Source organism: Ipomoea nil, unplaced genomic scaffold (genome assembly GCF_001879475.1).
Source record: "Ipomoea nil cultivar Tokyo-kokei standard unplaced genomic scaffold, Asagao_1.1 scaffold2036, whole genome shotgun sequence".
Taxonomy (NCBI): Eukaryota; Viridiplantae; Streptophyta; class Magnoliopsida; order Solanales; family Convolvulaceae; genus Ipomoea; species Ipomoea nil.
The window spans coordinates 7,127,371-7,147,667 of record NW_017618464.1 but is presented as its reverse complement, the minus strand read 5'-3'; the positions used below and the strand labels follow the sequence as shown (position 1 = coordinate 7,147,667).

The 20,297-nt window shown below is 37.3% G+C and overlaps 2 protein-coding genes across 2 annotated transcripts; one reads left to right on the top strand and one right to left on the bottom strand.

Annotated features, from left to right (window-relative positions):
• The first annotated feature begins 6,536 nt into the window (after nucleotides 1-6,536).
• Nucleotides 6,537-8,579, top strand: LOC109148083 (probable polyamine oxidase 5). Its single transcript, XM_019295853.1, has one exon. It carries the CDS (start codon nucleotides 6,856-6,858, stop codon nucleotides 8,395-8,397), a length of 1,542 nt encoding a protein of 513 aa, XP_019151398.1. The 5' UTR covers nucleotides 6,537-6,855; the 3' UTR covers nucleotides 8,398-8,579.
• A 9,564-nt stretch (nucleotides 8,580-18,143) lies between these two features.
• On the bottom strand, nucleotides 18,144-18,719 carry LOC109147871. The gene has a single exon (XM_019295530.1). It carries the CDS (start codon nucleotides 18,717-18,719, stop codon nucleotides 18,144-18,146), a length of 576 nt encoding a protein of 191 aa, XP_019151075.1.
• Between the last annotated feature and the right edge of the window lie 1,578 nt (nucleotides 18,720-20,297).

The following is a 20,297-nucleotide window of genomic DNA, read 5'->3' as shown; positions in this document are numbered from 1 at the left end:
TGATCACAAAGGACAAGGTCGAGATTTGTGGAGTCGGAGGTAGAAATCAACTAAATGCGAAAAAGCTCTACCAACTACAGTGATCTGTTGGAAAGGCGGACGATTAAAAATGGGGACAGTCGGCTAACTATGTTCCAAGGAGTCGGAGTCGACATCAGTGGCAATTAAATTCAGAGTAAAGCAATGGTGGCCGAACCCCTCTGGACTCCAAGTCTGAGTCGTTGGTCGTCCGAATCCACCGTCCCCGACTCCCAATGAGAAGATCGGGTCTGCCGACTCCATCTTCCCTCTAGGCGTAATAGAAACTCTCTCCCACTGCAAAAATGGTGGACTCGGCACAAGCAATCTGATCGGAGAATCGGCGACTGCATGTCCTACGATAGCAGCTATCAGCTTCCGACTCCTTGGGGATTGTTGTTAGCAACCATCGACAACCCAACTCCTCTGGTGTTCGCCGAGCGACCGCCGGCCATGGACAGCCCTGTCACAACCGATGAACTCCTCTGGTGTTCATTTTGAAATCAGTAACAACAGGCTCCAGAACCTGTTAAAGAAAGAATGCCTACATGGCGATCAAGGGAAATCGGAAAATTATGCTTCTAACGTCGAAGTCAGCCGCTCTTTTGCGATCAAAAATCATACAGAGAGAGTTTGAAGTTAACTTGTCTAATGAAGAAAAGTATACGGAAGGAGGAGTAACGTGCGGCATACTTGCAAAAAAAAGAAGAATAACGTACATAGCATATTTAAAGAAAGGGAGAAGAATGAGCAATTTCGTCAACTTACCATTCCCATACACAGTCGTATATGGAATAATTTCCTACTTGCATGCTGTACTGAAAATGATGAAAGGACATATGGCGGAAGGAAGGCAACTTACCATGTCAAGACAGATTGGCGGACTCCGTAGTCGAGGACTCGGCCATCGTACGGCACTGCCGCCACATGCAACCAGACCGCGAGCTAAAGTCGCCACGGAGCTAAAATCCGTCGGGTCTACCCATGTTGTTGTTGCATACTTCCAGGACTGACACCAAGCGCCATAAAGCTCCTTTCAACGGTAGGCTCCCCAACAGGGCATAAATCGCTCCTGTTTATGTTGTATTCGCGCAAACAGAGGAACGAAGAAAATGGGCAGGCCAGTCCCGCCGTCGACTGCATGCGATCGACCATCCCCGTCACCATCTGCATTCAGTCGACTATGCCAGGCTTCAATCTCTGCTCTCAAATCTCACTCTCCTCTGTTACGGCATTCGCGCTTGCTCCCTAAAATTGGGCTCGGTGCTCTCTACTGCTTTGACCTTTCATCTCTGCTTGGAGTGACTTGAGTATGGCAGATACGGGTGATAATACGCTCGATAGTGCAAAAACTGAGATCCACTCTGACGACTCGACTCGGACTGGGATGATGAGAATAAAGCTTCAAAGATTCAAAATGACCCTACGCACAGGCCGCTGTCGCCATTACTGCCGGACGCGCTCCGCTGCAGGAGGGACCATGGTCACTGGTCGAGATGCTCTATCTCCACCAGCAAAACTCTCATTCTTCAGAAACTACCCGGAAGTCCACGGGAAGTCGGCGGATGGATGCAGTCGGTAAGCAACAAAGGCGCAGTTAGCAAAAAAGGAGCATGCAGACTTCCGCTCCTTTTTCATCGTGATACTCGACTCGTTTAGAGAGCTTGGTGCAGACAGAAATCAAGATAAGTGTTTCTCATATTTTTCTTTCCGGTGAGAAATGGGGATGGGAAGAAGCAAATTGAGAGAGAAGAAGCTGTTGGAGAAGCTCTTGTGCAAGGTCTCGCCAAATGCCCCTGTACCGTTTCAAGGCGTATTCTCAGAATAGGGCATGCATGCTAACTGATGATGAGGATCTCGAAGCTGGAATTATTTAGTGGGCAAATCCAAAAGTGTGACACATCTTGAAACATGCCCCCGGCTGTCCCAACGCACCATCTTGAAATATGTTATGTTCAATGCCGTGAAAATGCAACAAATTCAATTGCGTAGGATTGGTGAAAGCCATGGAAGGAAATAAGGAGGTCAGGGCTCGACTCCTCTTGTCCCAACATTAGTATTTTTTCTCATGAAAACATGGCTATGAAATTCTTGCAGCTCGGTGGGGCATACTAAGGCGCTTCAAAAGCACATGTGCCGCACAACCCAAGGAAAACTTTTCCAAAATTTACTTGCTCATAAAATTCCTCATCTACAAAGGGCTATATGAAAGGGAAGAAAAAGTAAAGCTACTACCGAGAGTCACTCGAGTTAGTAAAAAAAAAAAAAAAAAAAAAAAACTAAGAAGTCCAAGAGGTTTACTCAGAGAAGAAGAATCATAGCAAGGAGTCGCCTCGAGCAGGGACTCGGCGAGAGAAAAAGAAAGGAAACAAGGGCACTGACCCTTAGACGTTTCCGAGAAAAAGCCCACAGGAGTCGCCTCGACTGAGGGACTCGGCGAGTATTGAGAGAAACGACGGGGCACTGACCCTAAACTGTTTCTGAGATAGAAAAAGCCTAATGGGTCGCCTCGACCGAGGGACTCGGCAAGAAAAGATAGGAAACAAGGGCCCAGACCCTTAGACGTTTCCGAGAAAAAGCCTACAGGAGTCTCCTCGACTGAGGGACTCGGCAAGTATTGAGAGAAACGACGGGGCACTGACCCTAAACTGTTTCTGAGATAGAAAAAGCCTAATGGGTCGCCTCGACCGAGGGACTCGGCAAGGAAAGATAGGAAACAAGGGCCCAGACCCTTAGTCGTTTCCGAGAAAAAGCCAAAAGGAGTCACCTCGACTGAGGGACTCGGCGAGTATATAAAGAAACAAAGGGGCACTGACCCTAAACTGTTTCTGAGATAGAAAAAGCCTAATGGGTCACCTCGACCGAGGGACTCGGCAAGAAAAGATAGGAAACAAGGGCACTGACCCTTAGACGTTTCCGAGAAAAAGCCTACAGGGGTCGCCTCGACTGAGGGACTCGGCGAGTATTGAGAGAAACGACGGGGCACTGACCCTAAACTGTTTCTAAGATAGAAAAAGCCTAATGGGTCGCCTCGACCGAGGGACTCGGCAAGGAAAGATAGGAAACAAGGGCCCAGACCCTTAGTCGTTTCCGAGAAAAAGCCAAAAGGAGTCACCTCGACTGAGGGACTCGGCGAGTATATAAAGAAACAAAGGGGCACTGACCCTAAACTGTTTCTGAGATAGAAAAAGCCTAATGGGTCGCCTCGACCGAGGGACTCGGCAAGAAAAGATAGGAAACAAGGGCACTGACCCTTAGACGTTTCCGAGAAAAAGCCTACAGGGGTCGCCTCGACTGAGGGACTCGGCGAGTATTGAGAGAAACGACGGGGCACTGACTCTAAACTGTTTCTGAGATAGAAAAAGCCTAATGGGTCGCCTCGACCGAGGGACTCGGCAAGAAAAGATAGGAAACAAGGGCACTAACCCTTAGACGTTTCCGAGAAAAAGCCTACAGGGGTCGCCTCGACTGAGGGACTCGGCGAGTATTGAGAGAAACGACGGGGCACTGACCCTAAACTGTTTCTGAGATAGAAAAATCCTAAAGAGTCGCCTCGACTGAGGGACTCGGCGAGAAAAGATAGGAAACAAGGGCACCGACCCTTAGACGTTTCCGAGAAAAGCCTACAGGAGTCGCCTCGACTGAGGGACTCGGCGAGAAAAGGAGAAAAGAAACAAGGGTTCCGACCCTAGTCATTTTATTAAAAGGAAAAGAAGATATCACCGAAGAGTCGCCTCAACTGAGGGACTCGGCGAATAAAGAAGGAATCGAGGGTCCAAACCCTTAGAAGTTTATTAGAGAAAGAAAAAGTTACAGCCAAGATTCACTTCGACGGCTAAAGAAAAAAGGGGCTCAAAGTCAGAGGGTCACATCTACTGAAGCAGTCGGTCATATGGCAAACAGAGAGAAGTCATGAGGATGGAGTCGTTTGGAATCTTGAATAAGGAGTCGGCAAAAATCGAGGCGGCTAATAAAAGGGAAATTTTGAGGCAAGACAATATACTTTTCCATGCCCTGCTGAGTACGAGACATAGAAAAGTGAGGGACTAGTTGATGGGGTGTGAACCCCATGGGCTCGGGGCCCAAGAAGAAAGTAGATAAAGCCCAGACGAAGAAGAGAAGCCCAAGAAGAAAATGGAGCAAACCCAAAAGATATATGGGTCAAACCGAGGAGTCGGCTAGACCCAGGAGTCGGGTCGACCCAGGAGTCGGGTCGACCCGGAGGTCGGCACGGGTAGGGGGTCGGTCTAACTAGCCGTTATTCCTACATTATCACCCATGAAACCTATTTACTACCCTATTATTACCTAATCATTACCCTACTTACTAACTAGCCGTTAGACACTTTATCAACCAACTTAATACCCATAACCCCCTAATTATCACCCATCAATACCCTACTAATGGTCCAACGGACACTTTTGGGGATGGGCTAGCTATAAAAAGAGGAAGAAGAACACAAGGGAGGATCCATTCATTCACCTACACACATGGGAGGACTCTCCCAAATATTATCCTCCCACTCACCATCCTTTCTCTCATAGAATACTACGCCACTCTCCCAAGAGAAGGCATTTCACATACACAACAAGAAGGTTATCAAGAAGACTCCATTCTACCAAAAGAAGCATACTCCATCTCTATATACAAAATAGCCATACAACATGTACAAAGACACCTACAAAATACATAGTGGAATTAGGCTTGGCACCGCCCAAAAAGGCCCGTGGTTTTCACCTTTCGGTTTCCACGTAAAAAATCATCGAGTCATATTTCTTCTATTTTAGTAGCCTTATTATGAAAGGTGAATCCACCAACCACAGGTTGTGTTGGACCTCCTTGGGCCCGAAAACCCAAAAACCAACAACTGCAATTAATAATAGTCAAACAAGTCAAAATTAAGTGATAGGTTAACTATTTTACCAAAGCGAGCCAATATGTTGCAAATACAATATTAACCATTTTCCATTTTGATAATGGTGTTGAAACATTTTGGGGAAGGGGAAATGGATTGACTAATGAGGACCATTGAAAGTGTTTGAGTTGGTGGGGCAAAGGTCTCTTGATTCACATGTGAAGGTTGGTGAAAGGCATCATCAACATATTATTGTTGCCATTATTCCTACCTCTCTCTCTCCCTACGTTAATTCATAGCTAGCTTCCCGGCCTCACTTTTCCCATATTCAGCCCCATACAAACATGTGTATACCCACGTAAGTGTATCATTTTGTCACTGAACCAAAAAAGGACAATTATTATTAATTTATTACACACACACTCACTCACTCACTCTTCCCTTTTAATTTCTAACATTATATTTCAGGTTTTAACTATCGGCCGACATTTTAAATTAACTAAATTCATTCTATAAGATATGGATCATCAAAATTAGTGTACAAAAAATTGTGAGATTTGGTAAAAGTATTATTGTTATTTGTTGCGGACCTTCTTGTCAACATTGTCCTCCATGCACGTTCACAGTACAGTTGTTAGAACGAGTTGGATGACCACCCTATGATGCGGACTACAAAGTGCAATGAGGCCTAGGAGATAAAGATATCTTGTGAAAAGATTTTGGGGTGTTTAGTAAATAGTTGTTAGTTGATTGGGTTAATGAGTTTGACTTATTGATAGCATTAGTTGATTGTAGAAAGATATTTGGTAAATTAATTGTTAGCTGAGTTGATTATATACAAAATGATTTTTTCAAAAAATAAATCGAAAAAACTGCTTTGAGCATCTTTTTGAATTTTAGCGTTTAGGAGTAATAAGTTGTTGCAAAAACTAATCAATCAGAAAATTATATTGGTTGCTTTCAAAAAAAAAAAAAAGACAATTATATTGATTATTTAACCAAGTCAAACAGTTAATAGTGATCAAATAAACTAAAATTGACTAATAAGCTACTATGTTACCAAACTGGGCGTTTGAGTTGTTGTCCTCATGATCCCCTCCCTTTGATCCAACAAACCAAAAAAAAAAAAATAAATAAATAAATAAATTAATCAAAGTGATAGTTGAAGGCTACAAGTAAAAGAATCAATATAATAGGTGGATAAAAATAACATTATCATGATTTTATTTTTAATTTTAGCTATGTAGTGTGCCATTACAAATAGCAAATGAACAATTGAGATCATTTGTATGGGCAAGAGTGGATTGAAAATTTATTTATAAGTTAAAATGAGCGAAAAGTACATTGAATTACATATCATTTGTGGGAGGACAATTATATATGATATACATGCCATGAATTTATAATAAACAAATATTGCCCGTATGGATAGTTCAACTAGTCATAGAGGTGAAAGTTCAGAAAAATGACCAGGGATTAGTCTCACCAACAAAAATGAAGGGGGCTCCTTGAGCAAAGATCTATTGAGTCACCAATTTTTATACCTACTTTATTCTATCTTATTCTTTTTTCACTGAATTACAATTTTTTTTTTCTCCTAATTCCTTCATTCCAATCAAACATTTGTCGGCTGAGGCAATTAACCTTCACCAAGTCTTTAGAATAGGAGTAGGAAATTTCAAGATTAGAGTGCAATGTTTTGAATAGAGAAATACAAGTTGGGGAAGGGATCAAGAAAAGTATAGGCATGTCTTTATTAGAGTGATAAACAATGTAGAATAAGATGGGGAAAAAATTGAATTCGTTTAAGGCAAAGGCAGGATGTTACTCCTTATATATTTGAAAACTTGTTGAGTAAATCAAACTCACCTCACCTCTCCTCATAAATTTGTTTCTCTTTTTTCTGTCTTGTACGTGTTCTGTCATTTGTCTGAGTGAAACTCACAAGAGAGCCAAAAAGAAAGAAAAGAGGAAAGAAGAAGATGGTGAGCAAGAAACCAAAAGTTGTGATAATTGGAGCAGGAATGGCTGGGCTCACAGCAGCAAACAAGCTCTACACAGCTGCAGGCTCAAAAGAGGTGTTTGAGGTGTGTGTGTTGGAGGCAGGGAACAGGATTGGTGGGAGGATTAACACCTCAGAGTTTGGTGGTGATAGGATTGAGATGGGTGCTACTTGGATCCATGGAATTGGGGGCAGCCCAGTTTACAGGATTGCTCAAGAAATCAATTCTCTCAAGTCTGAACAGCCATGGGAGTGTATGGATGGGTCTTCAGAGGAGGCAGTGACCATTGCAGAAGGTGGATATGAGCTTAGCTCATCTATGGTTGAGCCCATATACACCCTTTTCACAAAGCTCATGAATTTTGCTCAGGGTAAAGCCATGGAAGCTGAAAAGTCTTCAAATGGGTGGTGTATAAAGAATGGTGGCTGCCATGAAAGTGTGAGTGTTGGTTCTTTTCTTAGAAAAGGGCTTGCTGCATATTGGGAATCAAGGAAAGAGGAAGATATGGTGAGGCTGGGGTTTGGAGGGTGGACCAGAAAATCACTAGAAGAAGCCATTTTTGCAATGTTTGAGAACACCCAAAGGACTTACACCTCAGCTGATGATTTGCAGAATCTTGATTTCAATGCAGAGAGTGAGTACAGGATGTTCCCAGGGGAAGAAATCACCATTGCCAAAGGCTACTTGAGCATAATTGAGTCCTTGGCATCTGTATTGCCATCTGGTTTGATCCAATTAGGCAGGAAAGTTGCCAGAATTGGATGGAGCCCTGATGGTGGTAGGCCAGTGAAGCTGCATTTTGTGGATGGATCAATCATGTATGCTGATCATGTGATTATCACAGTCTCATTGGGAGTTCTGAAACAAGGAATTCGCGAAGACCCCGGTTTGTTTGATCCTCCACTTCCCAGCTTCAAAGCTGAAGCAATTTCAAGACTTGGTTTTGGGGTTGTGAACAAGCTGTTCTTGCAACTTGGGCAAAACCCCACAAACTTCCCAAACCTGCAAATGGCATTCCACCAATCAGACCCCCCAAAGTTAAGGCAGCCATGGTGGATGAGGAGAATAGCCACTCTGCGCCCAATTTACACCAATTCAAGTGTCATCTTGTTGTGGTTTGCTGGCAAAGAAGCCCTGCAACTTGAATCTCTCAGTGATGAAGACATCATTGATGGGGTCTCAACCACAATCTCAAACTTCTTACCAGATTCCTTCATGACTGGACACACAGATTCCTCTGCAGAAACCTCAAATTGTTTCAAGTTTGTCAAGGTTTTGAAGACCAAATGGGGGAGTGATCCACTCTTCTTGGGATCATATAGCTATGTAGCTGTTGGGTCAAGTGGAGATGATTTGGACACCATGGCTGAGCCATTGCCAGCCAAAGGTAACAATCCTCTTCAAATTCTATTTGCAGGGGAAGCAACACACAGAACCCATTATTCAACAACCCATGGTGCTTATTTTAGTGGCATTAGGGAAGCCAATAGGCTTCTCCAACACTACTGCATTGGTGTATGAAACTAAAACAAAAAAAAAAAAAAAAAAAAAAAAGTTTGCTTAATGCTTATGTTATTGCACTATATAAGATAATAATTAGGTTATTTTTTCCATATTTAATTTTCTACAATTCATTTAGAAAGATGGTCCTTTTCCCATTCCCTAATGTACTGATGAATGAATTAAACAAGTTTCTTCCAATTCCTGTATTGCTCTTGCCTTTGTCCTCGCCACAATCTATCACACAGGAACCAACTGATCTGCCAATTTTTGTTTATTGCATCTCCTTTGCTAGTATATTCAATATTGTGGAAGTGCAGACATAAATCAGCATATTTTATACACCAATAATCAATATTTGAATAAATCATGGGGTATTTAGCATGCATAAATCTTGTTCTTTTGTGAGGTGAGACAAAGGGGGCTTTTGGCTTTTCAAGGCTATGGTGATATGGACTATGGATGGGTGGCTGGCTATATAATTCATGGTTTTCTGTATTTTTCATTATCTGATACAGTGGGGGGATCTTGGGCTTTTCAAGGATGTCACAATCTGCAGATATATATATATGCATTTATATTTTCTTTTGAAATTGATTTTGGACTGTGAACTATTCATTGAAAATTGAGTGGTCAAATCAGTAAAGCTGTTCATTCAGGACTCCATTTGCAAATTGCCAAGGTTCTTCCCCAGAAAAGCTGGAATGGACATCTGATGTGTCTTTTTACCACTCTTCTGGGGTTTCAATAATCTCCCATTAATCAATCTGAATTTCACACTAATCACACCTCTTCAAGTCTCTAATACCCCCTTTCAAAGCGAGTTGGATTGCATATTTATGTTTATACATTATATGTTTGTACGATCCGGTTACTTTTGATGAGTTTCAAGCAACACATTGATCATAGTCTCCTTTTGTTATAAGATTGACTTTTATATCAAATTTGAAGCATGTGCTTCAGTTGAATTGTACATTTATATTTATATATTATATGTTGAGCAGTGAGATTCAAACATTTTACCCAAATTATCATCATAATCATCTCAATTAATAGCAGTGCTAGCTTCTTTTCTGGGATTAACTCTCCACTACTTATTACTCTCTGGTACTGAGCCATAATTAATAGGTTTATAACTGTCCTATTACGGTGGTCAGCCGCCAGATTTGACAATAATCATTATGTTAATTGTTTGGCAGAAAAAAATAAATAAATAAATAAATAAATTATGAGTATATCCAAGCATAAAATGGGTTGTTGGAGAATGGAACAAGAACAACCCGCAAGAAGAGATAATAAAGAAAGTAGAAACTTGACAATAACAATATTACTAAACTTCATCAAGTTTCATACCAATGTACAAAAGATACAGGAAATATAAATTGCATTAAAAAGATTTTGTATAACAGACTCGACTAAAAGGTATTTAATTAACTTAGTGTTACACTATACTTACTTCCTAGGAGGTCTCTCATCCTGTAAATGCTAGTTATTTGGCTATTTGGTTGTCATATCATACTTAAAACCAGTGTGATAAGGTAGGTGGACATTAACCATTAACCATATCCCTCTATGGTAAACCACAGCGCTACGTCTCGAATCGAGCAAGAACTGAACACCGTCGACACCTAACAATATATATTGACGAGTTTTAATTTTTTCGACAAGTGAATGATACTTTACTCACTCGGCATAAGTCTGTTATTCCTTGTTCATGAACAGTTGTGTCAAAGCTGCAACCCCATTAAAATAAGCCATAATTTTAATTACTTGAAGTGGTGTCCTACCTTTTTATTTATTTATTGTTACCAAATCATAATAACTTTTCCATTTTGGACCAATTGGCAATCAAAATTGAGGAGAATATTTGAACAAGTAATTAACTATATTATCTCATTGGTATCAAACCTTACTTTATGTTAAAGCAGTCCATTATAAAAGGTATCCCTCCAACTAATTAAACTGGAAAATAAAGAAACTTATAGGTTAAGGTAATCTAGTGAATAGGATCTTTTCATTATTTTAAAAGTATCTAATAATTATATTGAATTTTTGTTCATTTGAAATTGAATTATTACTGAAATCTCGTTTAGGAGAACTCTAAGAATAAACGTTTTATTTACAATATTTGAATTTAAAATTTTAATATGATATTTAGATGGAAAAGATTATTGTTCACTAATTTTTTTTAAAAGAAAATTTATGATTTGCCCTCATAATAGGGCTCTGTGTGTTTCAGTTCATCATGCACTGTCATCTGCTGATCATACCCATTCTGTCTTCTGCCTGTACGAGACTGCTACTCAATTATTTTACTTTTATGTTATTTTATTTTAGTTTTCTTGAATCAAATAATAAATAAATTTATTTTGAAAAGAAAAAGTTTAAATTAAAAAATACTGGGTGTCGGGCATCAGTCGGGTTGGCCGAGTTCAGTCTTTACTCGATTCAAGATGTGGCACTGTGGCTTACTATAGGGGATGTTGTTAAATGGTTAATGTCAACGTACATATCACCAATGTGTTTTAAGTAAGATATGACAACTAGATAGTCAAAGAAATTTGTAGTTAAGCATGCTTGACTTACAACAATTATTGATCCAGTAGGAAGTAAGCATAGTGCAATGTTAAGATCCAACAATGGGTATCAGAGTCTAGGTCACGGGCTCGAATCGATAGCGAGGGAAAAGTCGAGTCCAGTCCTAGATGAGATATGGGCGCAGGTTGGGCAAAGTCCAATCCCAGGGTGGGGATGACGGGTGCAAAGGCTAAAGACCGAGTCAGCATGCTGCGCACTTGGGCTTGGTGTTCAAAGGTTGCGACAGGTGCTGAGAGGGAATTGTTGGGCGTCGGTCGGGTTGGATGTGTTCAGTCCCTGCTCGATTCGAGACGTGGTGTGGAGGAATGTGGTTAAATGGTTAATGTCCACCTACTTATCACCAATTAGTTTTAAGTAAGATATAATTCAACTCTGTGGTTAAACGTGTTTAACTTACAACAGGAGTGAATAAGCATAGTGCAATGTACATCACATGCTTGTCCATACACATTTATATATAACCATTTTCAACACCGTGACAAGATATGAAAGGAAAGGCCTAGATGATGAAATAGGTGGTAAAAGATTTTATTCCAAAGAAAATGAATTTTAACCTTTGTGTGAATAAAGGAAGCTTGGGAAAACAATAAGTGTTGGCTGTGAGGTCATTATCAGTAAATCCATAATTGAAAGTATTTGGACATCCCAAATCTTGTGTGTTTGTAATTGTTAGAATGGAGGTTGGACACCAGACCCCACTGTTACCAATCTTTATACTCTTGTTTTGGCATCAATCCCAGACCACACAGTACAACACTTTGTGTTTCATATCATCCAGGGAATCCTTTTCTCTCTCACTTTTTTTTTTTTATAACAAAAAAAAAAAAAGGAAAATAATTGACTAAAAATATTTACATATTATTGGCTTTTTAATTTTTTTTTTTTTTTATGATTTTACTTTTAAAATAATTTTACATACTCCGCAATATTTTGTTGTCAAGAAAGAGTGAAATGGGCCAAATTCCAATACTTCACTCATTTTAGAGTTTTTGATCCATATGGATCAATCCCAAAAGTATGTCCACATAAAAATGAAATTGGGCTATTCTTATTGGGTTGGGCTTCATGAAACTGGATTGTGATTTGTGAATTAGAATTAATGGATCTGTGGGATTCCGTGCTCGGTCAATGTCGTCAATTTATATCCTACACCACGGCACGTGTTGCATGCAAAACGACGTCGTTTCAATTTTATTTTTTTAAAAAAAAAAATTCGCTACCCAGTGTTTGACAATTAATTTTCCTTTAAAAAAATCGCATGTACATAATGTTATACTAGAATACACATAATTGTATACATGAATGTACATAATTATATAACAAAATACACATACTCTTTTTTAAAAAATAATACACATAATCTAACATAATACATAATAAACATAAATTTTAACATAATACACATCAACTCTTAACATAATACACAAAAATTTCCTGATACGGATGTACATAATTGTATAAAAAAATGTACATAATTGTATAAAAAATGTACATAATAAAAAATATACATAATTGTATAAACAAATATACATAATCATGTCAACTTCCTACCCCCGCGCCTCCCAAAACGACGTCGTTTTGGGAGGCGCGGGGCGCACAGTGTGGTGCAGGGTATAACGATTTGTCAATGTCATGTCAAGTTGAATGTTGGAATGAAGTAAGAAATGTTATTCACTCCGTCCCATTTTATGTGTCTGATTCAATTAACAAGGTTTGACTGAAGTTATTTTTAATTCAATTTTTCATAATATTAAGTTTAGTATTAGTATATGAAATTTATATATTTAAAAATTACACTAAAAGTATTATTAAATACAAAAAATTAAATTTAAAAATAAGTAAAAATACTAAAGAAAATAAACAAATAAAAAAGAATTGGTTTGACCAATAAATAGTAAGTATGATAGATAAAATGGGACAGAGTGAGTATAAGGAACGAATTTCCCTCGAAATAATGTTATCTTATAAGGGAAAATGTAATACTTTTGATAAAAAAAAAAAATACTTTTACAATTTTACATCAAAATATAAAAGTATTACATTTGCCCTCAAAAGTATTATGTTTTCTTTTATAAGTAACAAACATTTTATTCATAATTTAATATTATATTTTCTAGTATTATATTTGCATATTGACTCGACCCAAGCGACACTTTATCCCTGAGACGGCCTTCCACAAGTGTGCTACGTTTTAATAGTGTTTGACCAAGATTTATGTCACTATTTTCACAAAACACGTTATCTTTTTTTTTTTTTAGTACATCATCTTAATTCTTAAAACAAACTTCCTTAATTTCAACTACGAAAAAATAAACATGTGTGGTCTCTTAATTTTGTATGATTAAACATATGATTAAAAGTTATAAAATATACATTGAACTTTGTAACATTGTAGCAATTTTGATTATTCACGAAATAAATAATGTAAGATGGTGTTAGAATTCATATACTTCCATTCATACACTTAAATTTTCGTTCACCACTGAATTTATTGATAATGTTGAAAATATGTTTTATAAATTTTGATGATAAAATATCAAAAGCATGAATAGCAAGTCTTAGACTATCGTGGTTGACGGAGTCACCCACTTTAGGTTCCATTTACTTGAATAGGTCTACTCCTTAGTGGTATTCAAACATGTTAGCTGTATATAATTTGTCCTGCGTGCTATTATTATCTCTGCATTATCTGTTGTATGGCATGTTCTACAGGGCAGTCAATAGCGCTCCGGGAGGTGTTACAATTGTGGTGCAGCCCGGCTAGGCGGCATTATGGTGTGTAGCCGCTGTAGTGCAACTGGCTGGGAGGGGCCACGTGTGTAACACGCGAGGCATCTATCCTTGCTACTTGAGCCTTCGGAGTACATGATTGGAGCAGCACCTCAGTCTACTTGAGTTGGGTTATATTCGCATTCCTATTTCATCGGGCGTTTATTTTGTGACTTTCCTTTCATCATAGTCTTTGGTCTAGTGTTAGTCATCTAGCATGGGACCTGGGGCATGTATGGTATAGCCCCGGGGGCCTCGTTATGTAATCTCGTTTTTATTTTCTAGCTTAGTGTTAGTTAGTGGGTTTTGGTCGTCTGTGGCCTAACCCCTTGGACTTTGTATTGGCTTCGGCCTTTTATTAATAAAGCATGATTTACTTAAAAAAAAATAAAAAAATAAAAAAAAAAACAAAAAAAAAAACAAAAAAAAAACATGTTCATATATATCACAATTTATTATGCAATTAATCGTATAATTAAGTGATATATGTGTCGGTACAGGCTTAGTTCATTGGTTCAATAGTTAGTATTTAGGAGAAGAGATTAATGTTCAAACCTCGATAGCAACAGTGTGTGAATTATGTCTAATTCTCATATCAAAAGATCATGAATTTAATTTTTTTATCTTAACATTCTCTTAGACAAACTCGAACGTATAAAGTCTTTCTAGTCGATTCACATATCCTATATAATTTACTGTTGAAAAAAATAGCTTAAAATGACATAAAATGGCATGTTAAGTGGCTATTTTGTGGTACAATTATCAGTGGGGTCCACTTCCGATTTGGGTCGGGTCAAAGTGGATTCGGATTCTTCGTAGTGAGACGAAGAGATTGATATATTGTACGCTCAAAACGGATAATGGGTGAATGAGATATTGATTCTCAAAGTAGACCCATTGAGTTCAAAAAATGAAGGGAAAAAGTGAGTTTTTGTCCCACATTGGCTTGAAAAGAGGATTTGCCCCCCTATTTATACAAGAGCTTTTTTAAAGCTTATAAAATTGTATAGCATAGAGGCACTCATGGGGGGTGGGGGCTCTTTGCTTCTACCCCTTTCTTAAGCCTACTGTGTTCATAATCTTGTAATCCCTTGTTTGGGTGTAAACATTGAATCACAGCAAGTTTTATCTCGCTCCTAGCACTTTTGGGAGGTAGGAAAGAGTGATCGTTCTTTTCCAGAAAAAATAATAATCTTATTTTATTGGATTATTATTTATTTTTCACCAACGGATTACATTGTAGTATCTGTTCATATACTTTCTCAACCTACTGAAACACAAAGAACCAATAACGCCTCCACTAAGGCTCAAACACATAATCTTCCAAATGAAAGTTCAACCCGGGTACCATTAGACCACATAGTCCTGGTAGTGAAATTTATTTAGTACACCAAAAATAAATAAATAAAATTTTGACCAATCTTGGCCGTATTGAACGTATTGTCCACAAAATGCACATAAGCACCTACCATTGAAAATTATTCAAGATTGGCTAGAACGCCTAGAAGGCTTTAAACATAGCTTTCAACAATTTATATTTATTGCAACTATCATCCACTTATTTATTGAATGGCTTTTGCATTCCAAATTTCCAATTTGTATGATATATGACAAAGAGAAAATTACAATGTTGGTCCTTTGAATTTGATGAAGGATCACAATAGCACTTCTGATAAGTTGAAAGGGTAACACTGTAATTTCATTTATAATTTCGTTGTAATCGCTTGTCAACCGCTTCTCCCTCCATAATATAAGAGGGAGTTGCGCTCTGCTTGTTCGAGTTCATTCATTCTGTACTTCTAACGTCTTCCATCCATCAATGCAAAGCTTACGTTTCTCTCTTCATCAGAATTATAGAGTAATAGTATATTTAACCTTTATATTATAGACATCATGAAACACTCTTGGTCTTTCTCTAAATAATTATCTTAAAATTTTTCATTACATTTTAAAAATTTTAGTTGATAGAGGTTAATAATGAATTTTTCATTTTCTTCCATCGAGCCACTCTTTAACTCCACAATTTAGTGACAAAAACACATAAACATAGATTACTTATATCCATTTTATTGATAAACAATGAAAGCAAAATTCATAAAAGTTGTTTGTTAGCCGCCGCGTACAAGATTTAAATACAACCAATGAACAAAAACAAAAGGGAAATATGAGTTTAGTTTTGTTGTGGATGCCAGTAAACGTTCATTTGGAGGACTGTCAGCTAGTTGAAGCACATTATGCGATTCCCTTCATCTATCAGTCTCCTAGGATAAGAGTAGTACCTTTAAGTTTGAAGTTTTTTTTTTTTTTTTTTGAATGCTACTAGCTCTATTACATTGTAGTATCTGTTCATATACTTTCTCAACCTACTAAAACACAAAGAGCTAATAACGCATCCACTGAGGCTCGAACTCACAACCTTCCAAATGAAAAAAAAAAAATGGTAAATTAAACCTGAATTTTAAATAAAAAATTACTTAATACAATAAATGGTAAATTTTAACAAACTCGTTAAACGATAAGTCAAAAGCACACTTTACTCATTGATAATTCAAGGAATAAAAGCTGTTATGCTTAAGCATAGGGATTAGTTTTTGTTGAAGATAACCCTAATCAATTTGGTTTGATAGTTGACTTAGTAAGTACAAGTTTGACTCCTTGTAGGAGATTGTGTTTGGTTTTAATTTGTGCAATTTACCTGATAAACACTTTTTTTTTTTTTTGCCATTGAAGTGTAGTTAAAATTTCAAAATTATTTTGGTTTCTAAGTTTACTAAATACTGCTAGTTGAAATAAATATTACAAATTTAAGTACGTTGTTGTTTTTATATATGTCAATAAATTTGATTGAGTCTTCAATATATAAGCACTTTCAATTCATATGTCATTTCCATTTTCAAAATATAAATAAATAAAGAGAGCAATGGTTATACTAATATCATATTTTTAATTTTTCATTTACAACAAGACATCACAAAAGACAAGCATATTAAATCATTGACAGATATTAACAAAATTTTATGAAATAGTTTGCTCAAATAAAGAAATGTTAATATGAAAAACTAATATGAATATACATATACAAATCAATAAGTGTTATTTGAACATCCATTTTGCTTAAATGCTCTTCAAGAATATATGTAAGAAACAAAAACATAATAAATAAAATATATTAGCAATATATTACGCACATATAAATATGAAACAATGCATATAAATATCACCTTTATTATTTAGAAAAAGATAAATTTATTTTTTGACTAGTAAATTGACATTTAGCTTTGAAACTAAAGATAAGTATATACATGTTTATAAATTTTTAAAATGTAGCAATTCTTCATTACAAATGAAGAAAATCGGTATATATAAAGATTTAGTTAAAGAAATTTGAGAAAAATCTATAAAATGATTAATATGTCCTTCAATAATTTGAGAATTTGAAGTGCAATGTTGTTATTATTATTATTATTATTATTATTATTATTATTATTATTATTATTTGAAAGCTACTAACTCAATTACATCCCATATGAAAGAGGTCACTACATGCCATCTGAGCACAAGGTGCTTGGCAAGTGCATTGATAATTTTAATAGAATTTGTTAGTAATGGATTAAAACTGTCACTTTACACATTAATCAAAGGTGAAAATATGCATATAATAATAAATCGTGAATTGAGTCTACAATATAGGTATAATTAAGTAATAGTAAATATACTTCTCACTTTCTACTGAATTGTCATCCTTTGATTGATTTAAACAACAAAGTGAGCCACTATTTTTATTCATTCACTTTTATTAATCCAATAAAATAAAATTTGTACACACGACGAGAATTATACTCCATGAAAATACATATATCATTTTCTGGTATCACAATTTTCCATATTTCTTTTCTTTTACTATTTTTAAATGCATTATTTAATTTCTTTTTTTTTTAATATACATTTTTCGATTAATAAACACATTCATACATTCTTCAATCAAGCATGAAATTTACCACTAAAAATGTTGGAAGAGTGAAAGACAAAGCACAAATCTTGAATGACATTTATATGTCCATTGAAACTTCTGTTTACTAGGCTTGTCATTCATCATTTCACCTTTTCTTTTTGTAAAGAAAAAGGGGGAAAAACGAACCAAAATATTAGAAGAAGAAAAAAAGAATTCTTATGAAAATGCCAAAAGGACAAAACGAGTAATCTTCACTTCATTCACTTTGCCTCTCTAGTCCCTAATCTACAACTTTTTTTTTTCTTCAATTTCAAGATCACTGGTTCTAGAACAGTAGAACCCCCGCAAAATCCACAAAATCCCCGAGGAGGGTTTCCGATTTGGTCCTTATACTTTCAGATAATTACAGATGACCCCACGCTGTGTAAAAAGAAATACGGAGCACTTTTCACATGTCACCCAGAAAGTTAGTCCAAATAGAATCGTCAGTATGATCGCCATCGTCGATCCAACGGTTAGACCAATCACAGCCGTACGTGTCGTTGACAAGAAGTCTTTCCGTTTCCAAAGCATCGTTCTCGACCATCCACCCACGCGCCTCGTCAGCGTCGGGCCCCCACGCGCAGCCTTTCTCCTTCTTAGACCACCCTCCGAGCACCCCCGTGACGCCGCCCATGTCGATGCTGGCCATCATGGAGGAATCCAAGTCGGAAAACGACGAACCGCAGGACTCCTCGTTGCCGTTGATGGTAATGTAAGCCGCCGAGGACTGGAAAATCACCGGCGGCGAATACGGGTCCTCGATGAACCTCACTCTGCAACCCTGCTGCTGCGACGACGTCTCCGAGTCCAAAAGCTCAGATAACTCCGTCATTGCCTCGTCGTCCAGCGTTAACCACGCCATCATATCTTCCCCGTCCTCCGCCGCCTCACCGACGTCACAAATCGCCGCCATTTTCGGCCGCTTGACGGCGTCGCCGGCCTCACTCCCTTGCCTCTTCACATTCACCTCCTTCTTCTCCATTCCTCCAGAGAGATAACTTTTAGAATTCCTATGAAATCGAGAGCTCAGTGCAATGACTGAGAAATCTCCGACACATTATAGAGAGAGAAAGAGAGATTTACACGAGGCCGTTTTAGAGAGAGAAACTTCGCGGCAAGCAACTGACAGCGGAGTAGAGAGTAGAGAGTAGAGAAGGTCCATTATGCGTGTAACCACTCCACACGTTATATTTATAGTGCGTTTACGGGCCACGTGTAAGGGATTTGACTGGGTAGATGACGTGGTGGTAGATGAGGCGATTGCTGCTTATTAAAACACGATTAATTCTATTTCCTTTTTTTAATTAATCTCATTATTCAAATGAAACGTGAGGTGAATCATCTCTAACAGGGCGTTTGGTTGGAGGGATTTTAAATTCTCTGCCCACTTAATTCCCACCTAATTCCAAAGGCCATTAAATTTCGTAGTTTGGTTGGAGGAAGGAATTGCAATTCCCCCATTTTCATGGAATTAAAATCCCATGTCCCCCCTGGTATTTTAATTCCTGGGAAAAAAAGATAGTGATGAGTCAAAATTATCCCTTACTTTTTTAACCTAAAATTAATGTCTAACAACAATAATGGACATTTTTTACTTTATACTACTTATTCCCTTTCAATTCCCATGCATACCAAACATTGGAATTGAAATTCCCAGTAATTCTATTCCTATCAACCAAACACTGGAATTTAAATTCTCACTTTATTCCCAGTAATTCAACTCCCATGGAATTACAATTCTTTTCTCACATAATTCCCCCCCTCCAACCAAACGCCCTGTAAATTCGGACCCATTTGAAACTTAATTTGATTAGTTTTATGTATTTATTTATGGAAATGATTAACAACGAAGGCTAAAACCAAATCTTTTCAATTCACAAAATTATTTCCAAATTTAAAATAAAAAAACATTATTTTTCAATTTAATACACAAAAATAATTGCACATATTACTATCATCGCCATACTTGTATGCTTTTACTATATACGGAGTATATTTTTATTTACGAGAAAATCTGCCGACCAATTTGATTGATTGCGGTTGCCTATCACCTATGTAATCCTACACCATGCTTACCTACCTTGTTTGTCACTAGATATTTACCATCCTATTTCATAAGAGAGGTAAATTATATCGCACTAAGAATACTCAAATTTGATGTAATAGATTTGATGATTAAAGTGTTAGCAAGAATCGAATACTAGAATCATGTTTCATAGGACATAATGTATGCTCTTACAAATGCAAATAGTATTTCCATCATATTATAAACATCACATTCTAACTATGTGTCCATGTCAATGGAGGGAATAATTTTGTGGCCCGCGTAAATGCATAGCTTTAAATTCGGATATTCATTATTTTCAAAAGGTTGAATCTTCAATTTCAAAAGTCTTCACCTCCCGACCTGACAGAGAATTTCAAGAATCTTCACGTCCCGATCAGATAGAGCATCTGGAGAATGTTCTAAGCATTGTTCATAGTTGTAACCCAACATACAGAGTAAGCTGTAAGGCTGTAAGCGCAGATGAGGGGGAAAATAGGTAAAATAATAAGAATG

Coding starts and splice junctions, on each gene's coding strand:
- LOC109148083 (XM_019295853.1), top strand. CDS start 6,856: ATGGTGAGCAAGAAACCAAAAGTTGTGATAATTGGAGCAGGAATGGCT.
- LOC109147871 (XM_019295530.1), bottom strand. CDS start 18,719: ATGGAGAAGAAGGAGGTGAATGTGAAGAGGCAAGGGAGTGAGGCCGGC.